This window comes from Mchenga conophoros, linkage group LG7 (genome assembly GCF_057382185.1).
Source record: "Mchenga conophoros isolate Kocher_MC1m ecotype Shallow Benthic linkage group LG7, M_conophoros_male_GT1.1, whole genome shotgun sequence".
Taxonomy (NCBI): Eukaryota; Metazoa; Chordata; class Actinopteri; order Cichliformes; family Cichlidae; genus Mchenga; species Mchenga conophoros.
Genome location: NC_140532.1, coordinates 29,220,542 through 29,231,313, shown reverse-complemented (window position 1 = coordinate 29,231,313; position 10,772 = coordinate 29,220,542). Strand labels below are relative to the sequence as shown.

The window sequence follows — 10,772 nt, the reverse complement described above, 5'->3', positions numbered from 1 at the left end:
AAAGGCTTTCAGTTACCCTATGATTTTTGGCAACAGGCAAGTGTGTGGACATGAAAATTCTGTAATGCTCCCTATAAACTCCCTTAAACTATAGAATGATGGGCATGAGGCAAGGTCATCTATCTATATCACATGAAGAAATCAGTTCACCCATGCAAGTACATACATATTTTTGCTCTTCTACACCAGTTACACTGGCCCTGTAACTGCAAGTCTATCTATCCACCTATACACTAGGAATACGTTCATACTACATAAGCTGCTACTACTGCATTATATTCTACATCTGTCACCTAAAATCTGTCACTCTACAAAGCTCCATCCATGTCCACTATCCACCTGACACAATTTAAGACACTTTGTTCTATTTGACAGGTGAAACCTTCAACTCATTAAGTTTCCAGTATAGGATTGGAAGCACCACACTGAGCAGGATTGTCATGGAAACATGCACAGCTCTTACCTGTGCACTACATGAAGATTACTTGAAGGTAATTTTGACAGAAAAGAAATTACCCATGCTCACACTATTGAAAGATTGATTTACACATTGTCAAAAATGTCCCATCAGTTAATACAGCAAGTTTTCACCAAAAACACAAAGTCACAAATGTATTTGTTCAGTCTTTGTTACATGTGTATATAAAAAAGTAAAGTGAACTCCTAGTGTGACAGTGATTTGAATGTATGGTTAGGAAAGGAATTCACCAGAGATTCTTTTGCTGTATCACTTTCTACTTGTCTTTCACAGACACCATCAACCGAGTCTGAGTGGAAGGCCATTGCCAGAGACTTTGCAAACAAGTGGCAATTTCCACACTGCCTGGGAGCTATAGATGGTAAACACATCTTCATCCAACCCCCTCCCAAGAGTGGCAGCATGTATTTTAACTACAAGTCCAGGTTTTCCATAATGCTTATGGCTGTTGTTGATGCCAATTACAAGTTTGTGTATGCAAGCGCAGGGACACAAGGTAGGGTCTCTGATGCAGGAGTGTTTGCCCATCTCTGGGGACATCTCAGGCCCTCCAAGGTTTGGAGGCCTATCTCCCCCTACCACCACTTCCCCTGCCAGTGGCGGACCCCCTCAGACATCGGTGCATTGGTGATTCTTTGTGTCCGGGGATGGGCGTCCAGGTACACACCGGCTCACTCCTTGGCGGCCGCTTATCGGGGCCTGGAGCCTGGGGCTTGCTCGGGCCACTTCGGAGGTGGGGTGCCCCCGGCCTCTCGGCCTGGGGCTCGGTCACTCAGGCGCGGCTGGCTACCGGCGGAGCTCACGGGCGCGTCACTGCAACTCCCCCTGGCTTCTGCTCCGCGGCTGCTGAGTGAACCCTCATCTGGGACTCTCCTCAGCTCTTTCTGGGACAGTGGCGCGGCTGCCCCTCTGTTGGTCTTCCTTGGTCTCTTGTGTTCTGGGGGCCTCTGGATGTCTGGAGTTTTGATCTCCTCCATACCTGCTTCATGCCCTGGAGGATGGGGCTGTGGCCCCCCCACACCCTGTAGCAGATCATTACATGAAGGAACCTTTTAAAAAAAAACAAGCGCGTCCATGCTCACAGGTGTACACACGGGTGATCACACCCACAAACTACACCCTTTTTGGCTCCTACCTCAAAGCACACTGTGTTCTGTTGATCTTATGTGCTGCACAATAATGTTTAATATTTAGTATTTACTGTCATATTCCCATATATCATTGTGATGTTGTTTATTCTATTACTCTTGTTCTCTTCTGCTTGTTTTCTTTTTTCTTTCTCAGCAGGTGACCCAGGTGATCGATATATGCATTTTTTTTCTTTTTCTGCCCGTTCTGTTGGTTTTTGTCTTTTGCCCTTCTCCCCCGTCCCTCTTCTCAGCTGTTTCTCTTTCCCTCTTTCTTTCTCCCCTTCTTTCCCCCAGTCAAGTCTGTCCCGTATTCAGTAAGTGAAAATAAAATAAACAATAAAAGGTGAATCAAATGGACCATTATGGCAAGGCTGGGATGGTCAATTTGGTAAAGTAAATCCGTTGGGCATCTTTCTTTGCCTTTAGACAATAATTCTGATGGCAAAAGAGCCAAACGGGACAGGCAAAAAAAAAAGAAAAAAAGGAGTGTTTGCCCATTCAGACCTGAAAGAAGCAATGGACACAGGCACACTGACCTTCCCCCTGCTGATACCCTGCCAGGCACTGATACTATGATGCCACACATGCTAATTGGAGATGATGCTTATCCCCTCCGACCAGATCTCATGAAACCATATCCACTTCGAAACCTTAACACCGATCAGAGAATATACAACTACCGTCTGTCCAGAGCACGTCGCGTTGTGGAGAACGCTTTTGGAATTTTGGCGAATCGCTTCAGAGTGTTCAGAACAACAATTTGCCTGGACACAGACAAGGTTGTCACCATTATCTTTGCGTGTCTTTGTCTGCACAACTATCTCCGGGACCACAGATCTGACGCCTATGTACCACCTGGCTATGTGGATTCTGAGGATGCCAACCACCAGCTGGTCAAAGGTGCATGGAGAAGGGAGGGAGAGCTTCAGTCAGTTTCAATGGGCCTTGCATGGAACCCCTCAGTGGAAGCAAAGAAACAACGAGATGTCCTTTGCGAGTACTTTGTCTCACCTGCAGGGAGTGTTTCATGGCAAGAAGACATGGTGTAGGAAGACAGAAGGGTTTTTTTGTTTAAATCGCCTTGTTTGCCATACTGCGTCCGAAGTGATGCAACCTGGGTTTTCACCTCATTCACTGAAAAATTTAAATTAACATGTACTTTTTATTTAAATAGTTCAGATTCAAAACTCTCCTCATACTAAAGTTAAAACTGCAGTTTGAGGGAGTGTTCACTTGGAAATTAATTATAAAAAAAAAATATTTCTGAAAGTCGATTTATAGGGTTTTACATCTGTCTCTTTCTCTCCCTCTCTTTCACTCAGTCACAAACACCACTACCACCATCAACTTTGCTAAATTGCTAATGACAAAAAATTACCAGGAAGCTGCAATTGGGCAGCAATCTCCATCCAACTCCTGTCACGTTTGTTGTGGTCATGGTAATTTTTTAAAGCCACATCAAAAAGGCTCAGATGAGCTTGCCAAAGTTCAACCAGTTGTGCCTCTATCGCTTGTGTCCAGACAAAACGCTGCACTGCCATGCTACTCCGTCTTTTTCGCTGACGTTTATGTATTTGCGCGTGCGCAGTGTGTGAAGCTGTGGTGACACCCTCACGACGGTGAGGGTTTTCACCACGGTCGTGAGGATTTCAAACGAAATCTACTATATATACTATATATACTACACGATGAAGGCCAAAATCGGGCCGATCGCCAAAACGGTTGCACGACTGAAAAATCGGCTCAAAATGGGCCAAAAATCGCAGTGTATGCCCAGCTTAATGCAGTGAAATTCAGCAAAAGGCAGCCAGAGCTCTACAGCTTCAAACACAAAGCAGGAAAATGTTCATGACAAAATCAGCACAAAGACCAAAAAAGATGATATAGAGTTCAAGGAACTCAGTGAAGCTTCCAGACACTGATTAAGAATAAAACCTGCACAGGCTAGAGGTGAAGTTGGCCTGTGAGGGATCACTCACTGGTCCCCTGGCAACCACCAGTCCAACATGTGAGAACGGGCTAACCAGTCACTAGGGAGAATTGTGTATTCCCCAAAAAGTTGCTTGAAAACCTTCTTATGATTGCTTTCAGCGCCTGCAGTTTGCATGGAAGTTTTTTTGTCACGGTCCTGGATCGATGACCCAGTGTTTTGTTTATTATTATTGTTCTATAATTTCTTTGCTGTGACTTGTGTTCTGATCTGATATTTGGTTTTCATCATTGTTATCACTACTAGTGTTTAAGCTTCTTTCTCTGTATTTCTCCTCCTCTAGCTCTCATGTGTTTTCTAGTTCTTAGGTTTTCCATGTGTCTCTTTTAGTCCAGTGTCAAGTCTGTGTCTTGTGAATTGTCTCTTGTTTCCTCACCTCTGTCAGTGCGCCCCAGGGCAGCTGTGGCTACAATGTAGCTTGCCACCACCAGTGTGTGAATGTGTGTGTGAATGGGTGAATGACTGAATGTAGTGTAAAGCGCTTTGGGGTCCTTAGTACGGTGGCCCCTAGAGACAAAGCACGTACAAACTCCAAAACACGTACAAACTCCAAAACACTTGCAAAATCCAAAACACAACGGAAGTGCTCCAGGACGCTAGGGGCAGTGTTGAGCTCGATTTGCAAAATAAACGGCAAGTTTGTCTGTATGGGACAGTCTAGTCTCCGTCGCGCTTCCCAGGTTGCCTAGCAACCATGATACTAACTGCTGGAAACGTGTCATACAACTTGGTTTGACAGAAATGAGGGAGAACATATTTTGTTCATTTGTTTGTTTGTTTGTACAAGAGCTTTGTGTGATTTGATAAGTATCTGAGGCTGAGACCACAGGACAGTAAAACATGATTTTTGGGCTTCATTTCTGTACTGAACAGTTTTTTCAAGATTAATTAGTAAATAAGAATTAGCTGATGTTGTTCATGAGACTAAAGTCATATCACTTTGGTAATGTAAATATAATATGGCAATATTATAGTTATTATATTAATCATTATTAGCTATTACAGCAGTGAACATGAACTCTGTGTCAAATACTGAGCTTCAGTACAGATTCAAGTTGCAGTTATATGTCTTATCACCGTAAATCTTCACTCAACGAAAAGTATCTTTGACAGTGCATATATAGGTGTATCATATATAAGAGACAAATGTTGTTCCTTCAGTATTTTGGCATTACTAAATTTGGCTCATTGCTTACATATATTTATAAAAATGAAAATGTACAAGCTGTGATAACTGTTTCTGATAAAATGAAGAGTAGACTGATATATGAAATATTCCTTTATTGGGTGAGAAAATCAGACCATGTCATAACTGCTTTAAGTCATACAGAATAGATATCAGAGCCTTAAACAGGCTGACTTCTGCTAAATGGGTCAAACTGGGCAGAAAGTATACAAACACATAACATCCTTATAGAATATGATGTAACACTATAGATCAACTTACCTCAGAATATATAAAGCAGGGGTGTCAAACTCAAATACGCAGTGGGCCAAAATTCAAAACTGGAACAAAGTCGCGGGCTAACGTTAATATTTATTGAAATATATTTATTCCTCCAGATATAAGAATGAATCTTTTCTTATGGACTCAAACACATTTTGCTAAAAAACTGAATATGGAACAAGCAAAGCTTAATACTAAACAATATATATATTAGCTGTATAATACCAGTAGGCCAGCTCTGATAGTAATTTGGTATGGCTTCACGGGCCAAATGTAATTAGGCTGTGGGCCAAATTTGGCCCGCGAGCCAGAGTTTGATACCTATGATATAAAGCATATAAACAATTACAGCAATATGATGCAACAAACACAGCAGTGCTACTAACCCAAAATACTCAAAGCTTCATAGAACTGGAACAAACATTTATTTTTAGGTCCATTCTGCTGCTGATACATACTTTAGGTTTCTGAATATTACACTTGTTGCTGCCTTTCATAGTGTGTAACTTGAAGGCCCTGAGTACTTTCTCCCACACTGAAAACACTGGAATGATCAAATTATTTGAACATTACCTAATAAGACTGATTCAGGACAGACAATTAGTTATTTTAAACTTTTATAGCAGTCCTTCACAAACAGGGAACAGTCTGTCTATTCTCTCCATCTGTCAGCTGCTGCTGGCTCTTCCTCCTCCTCTTCCTCACACACTGCTGAGTTTGTCCTGGTGGATCATCAGGGGTGCAAAGCCTCACACGTGATGTGCAGCAGTGGGTCCCTCAGTCTGTCCTCACTCTGGACACTTGCAGTTGTCACACATGGAAATCAAATGTGTGATAAGCTGCAGGATTCAAACACAAGTGTGACTTATAAACACATGTTCATACTTTTATTACACAATCAGAGAGAAAGAAACAGAGAGCGAGTGCAGGACAGACAGACAGGTGACAGTCTCAGGTGTATACACTGCTACAAAACAGCACAAAAGAAGGAGGATTTAGTGTTTGTGTTATTACGAAACAAGAAGAGTTCCCAGATGGTACAGTGAACACATGTGTGACTCCTGTGATTAAAGCATCTTTCTTTCAGCTTAACGAGTGAACCGTCAGCTCGTTCAAACACACGTTAAAGTCAGTTTGGCTCGACACCACCGAACAGAGGCAGCAATATAACATAGCTAACATTAACAGTGCAGTGGATCCTGCTTGTGCCGTGATATTCAGGACTGCAAACCGAGCAACATCACTGACTTTCAGCTTGTTGTGTTTGTGGATATATGACTGACTTTAATTATCCACAAAATCATCACAATCTCTGTAAGACTAAGGTCGACTTTACATATATATCTTTTATACATATATATCTTTTAAAGTAAAGGCTTTAAAACCAAGTTAATTCTGAAAGTACAGACATTGCTAATGTCACATAACTTTCCCGACATGTGGCCAACAATAATGGTTTAATGTTCTTCATTAAAAAAATATTGGCGCATAAATAAGTGACTTAATATTCAGTACTTACTTCTGAAAGTTTACTCTTCCTCCGCTCCGCTTCCACCGTTTTTTTTCGGCAAAATTATCCACACCACCACCGCACTATGAAGTCTGGGATATGTTGGGCCATGAAGGCTACACCGACCCATCCTTAAAATTCAGGGAAATTAAGGACGCATTTGAGGGCCGCATGTAGAACAGCCTTTGAATTGGGACAGCCTTCTCTTGTCGCTGTGACATAATCGGCCTTAAAATGCGGCCTTTAAGGCTGCAAACCCTAAATCCGGTCATTGGTACTTCCTGGCTTGTGTAGTTACTAGGTAACAAAAGCTCAACACTGCCCCTAGCGTCCTGGAGCACTTCCGTTGTGTTTTGGAATTTGCACGTGTTTTTGAGTTTGCAAGTGTTTTGGAGTTTGTACATGTTTTGGAGTTTGTACGTGTTTTGGAGTTTGTACGTGTTTTGGCTTTTGCAAGTGTTTTAGATTTTGCAAGTGTTTTGGAGTTTGCAAGTGTTTTGGAGTTTGTACGTGTTTTGGAGTTTGTACGTGTTTTGGAGTTTGCATGTGTTTTTTAGTTTGCAAGTGTTTTGGATTTTGCAAGTGTTTTGGAGTTTGTACGTGTTTTGGAGTTTGCATGTGTTTTTTAGTTTGCAAGTGTTTTGGATTTTGCAAGTGTTTTGGATTTTGCAAGTGTTTTGGAGTTTGCAAGTGTTTTGGAGTTTGTACGTGTTTTGGATTTTGCAAGTGTTTTGGATTGTGCAAGTGTTTTGGAGTTTGTACGTGTTTTGGATTTTGCAAGTGTTTTGGAGTTTGTACGTGTTTTGGATTTTGCAAGTGTTTTGGAGTTTGTACGTGTTTTGGAGTTTGTACGTGTTTTGGAGTTTGCAAGTGTTTGGGATTTTGCAAGTGTTTTGGAGTTTGCAAGTGTTTTGGATTTTGCAAGTGTTTTGGAGTTTGCAAGTGTTTTGGAGTTTGCAAGTGTTTTGGAGTTTGTACGTGTTTTGGAGTTTGTATGTGTTTTTTAGTTTGCAAGTGTTTTGGAATTTGTATGTGCTTTGTCTCTAGGGGCCACCGTACCTTAGGGACTAAGTAAAGCGCTATACAAATGCATCCCATTTACCATTCCTGTTTTATTTTGAAGGACTATGTCTCATGTCAGTGTTTCTAGTTTCGCTTCCTCTGTCTCGTTAGGTCTCATTCCTCCCAGCTGTGTTAACCTTCTGTCTCTAATTCCTTGATGACTTCTTCAGTGTATTTATGCCCCATGTTTCTTTGTGTCAGTGTTGCGTCGTACCCTCAGATTGTACCTGTGTGTTCCAGTTTGTGTTTTCCCTGGTTTGGTTTATGTTTTTGTTTTCTGCCAGCAATAAAGCTGTGGTTTTTGAGTTGCATTCAGTCTCCAAGTCCTGCATTTGGATCCTCACTTCCGCCTGCTCTCTCACAGAGCCCTGACATTTTTATATAATACAGACATGAGTAATATTACCTGCATAACCAGGAGCAGTACTTTATACAGATAACTGGAACTACTATGTGAATAAAATGAGGATTTTTAGCTGGGCTGGGTCATAACTCAATTCATAAGAGAGCACCCTGAACAGGTGTCCAATCTGTCGCAGAGCTAACATGGGAAGATAGACTCACCTCCAGTCCAGATCGCCTGGAGGAGACCCACTCAGAGACGAGGAGGCGCATCACATAGAAATCCCCAAGTGTTTGCAGACAAGTCGACATGCAAACTGCAGGTAACCATGGTAACCTGCTAATAAACTGCTGCTAACAACTAAAGCCATCACATTAAGGTGTTTGGTGTCTATGAATGAGTTCACTTGACAAAGCCAGCAACCAAAAAGGTGAATAAGACGCATTTGTCCCTCGTACCGAAGGTCGCATCACACCTGATATGATGGACGACTCTCGAGCAGAGTGTGGATGACATCATCTGAGGATCCTGTGAATGCTGCCCTGACAGAGCACTGACTGACATTTCAGTTTGAACACTCTCTTTAAATAACACTCCTACAGAAGGAGTGAAGCAGCTCTAATTAAAATTTTCAACTGATGACTTTCTAATCAGCTCACTGCTGTGTCTTTAAACAGAGAGATTATTTTAGTCAGCACAAACTCAAACAGTCTGATGATTTCTGGGCGATTTCAGGACAAATATATTTGTTATGTTGTGGCTTTAAAGTCTGTATTTGCTCCGTGATGGCAGCTGTCAGAAACTCGGACCCCTGCTGCTCTGCGACATCCATCTGCAATCATCCCGACGATCAACCTCTGGGGCTGCCATGCTATTTCCCAAAGACTGCCCGAGCAGAAGCTGATATTTTACAGATCATCTCCTGGGAATCGTGACATTCCGATCACATCATTATTCCTGGATCAGCTGTGAGAGCTGAGCTTCACCTCCTGTCATCTGTCTGCTGCACAATCGATTCCCCGGCTGAATGTTTTCGCTCCTGCTGGAAAAAACGCCGCCGCTCGCCTCAGTGCAGACCGCTCACTTATTTTTAGAAACAACAACCAAGGACACAAAGTGCCCGAGAGGTTTGTACCGGAGCCGTTCTGCTGGGGAAAGAGGGCCGTGATTACTGGGATCCTGTGTGAAAGTGAGGATTTGTTTCAGCTGCACAGTCACAGCAGCTCACACCAGCCCCTCTCAGCTTGCCTCCACCTGCAGCGCTCACTTATAAAAACTTGAAAGGCACGGGTGCCATCAGAGGACTAAACTACTTTGACTACTATAAAGTATTTTTACTTGAATATTTATTTAATGCAAGGTTATGTTTCCACTAATCGTGTTGGCTGCGGGGACGCTCGGCTGAATAAAGAGCCCGCTTCAAATAATGACACTTTTCAAGTTTCACAGTGAGACTTTCACACCACCTTCTTCTCTCAGAGGTGAAGCCTTTCATTCCTGGAAATATTCAAGTAAATAAATCTCGTGCTCCTGTATTTATTCATTGAAATACAGGAGCACGAGATGGCTCTCCACATGAGACATGAGATTCTCCTTTGCAGGATGGAGCCGAGCAAGAGTCCCGCTGCTCCACCCTAACCACCCAGGAGGCACTGGAAGGACACCATTGTTTGCTGGCCTACACCGATGCTTGGCAGAAAATAGAAAAGTATTCATATTTTTATGTTTCCGCGAGCACTGCATGAAGTTGCTTTACATGTGATGACAGATGTCATGTTTTTTGGTTACGCTCCGTGATATTTGTGTTTTCTGTTATTCATTGTCCCATGGCTTCCTCAATAAGAGGAACCTCAATAAGACCACAACAAGTGTCTCCCCTTGATGGTCATTAGAAAGGGTGCAGGTTTAATATTTAAAAAGAGTTTTAAAAATGAAAACTGTTAACAGACTACCACAGTTCTGTCATTAAGACGGGGAGGGTGTGACTGGAGTTACAGCTGCATGGTCATTAAAACACTTTCTATTGTTCGGCTGCAGATCCGCTGATGTTCATCGGTCAAGAGGAGGAGACACTTGGATGCAGGCCATCAAGCACAAAGCTCAGGTGCTCTGCGTTGGGATCAGATCGCTGCAGTAAGACATGAGGAACAATAATATTGTTTATGTGATTCTGAGCCAGAAGAATTTTGTATGACTGTCACCTGCAGACCACCCGGCCTGCGAGCAGGACCTCCTCTGCATGATTGTGCAGTTCTGGGTGTTTCTGTGTCTCTGTAATTCCCAGAAACATTAGAACGAGCCTCCAGCACCACCCGCCACGCTGCGAGGATATGACTCTGTGATTGAGTGTGCAGGCAAACCGCGCAGATTATTATTGTGCATGTGGATAGAATGAGAACTGAGTGTGAGTTTTCCCTTTGCTCAAATTTAATTAGTCTTTGCATGATGATATTCGCTTCACAAAATAATATTTGTGCGCCTGCAGGAATCTTCCTGTTCTCAAAAAGGTCACGCTATGAAATAAATGTGATGATACATGATAACAGCATGCTTTTATGTTATTTAGCTGATGAGCATGCAAGCATTTCTGTGGCTTTTCAGATATATTTAGCTGCAGGATCATTGTTTTCTCCTTAAATGAGCTTCGTTTCATGCCATCTGAAACTCAGACCCAGACTCTCATAAATACTGTTCAGAATAGAACTTCAGCAAAAACTCAAAGTATGCTGGATCATATAATTCGAGAGGCTGGTATAGATTTGACAGATAGAGGCACAGATCTCATAATAACTTCTGGACATTTCCCAGAAAC

The 10,772-nt window shown here is 42.4% G+C and overlaps 1 protein-coding gene across 1 annotated transcript; it reads left to right on the top strand.

The window, feature by feature from the left end:
- The first annotated feature begins 880 nt into the window (after positions 1-880).
- On the top strand, positions 881-2,657 carry LOC146570341 (uncharacterized). The gene is made up of 2 exons (XM_085279423.1): positions 881-955; positions 2,010-2,657. The coding sequence occupies exons 1-2, from the start codon at positions 881-883 to the stop codon at positions 2,655-2,657; spliced, it is 723 nt and encodes a 240-aa protein (XP_085135549.1).
- The last annotated feature ends 8,115 nt before the right edge of the window (positions 2,658-10,772 follow it).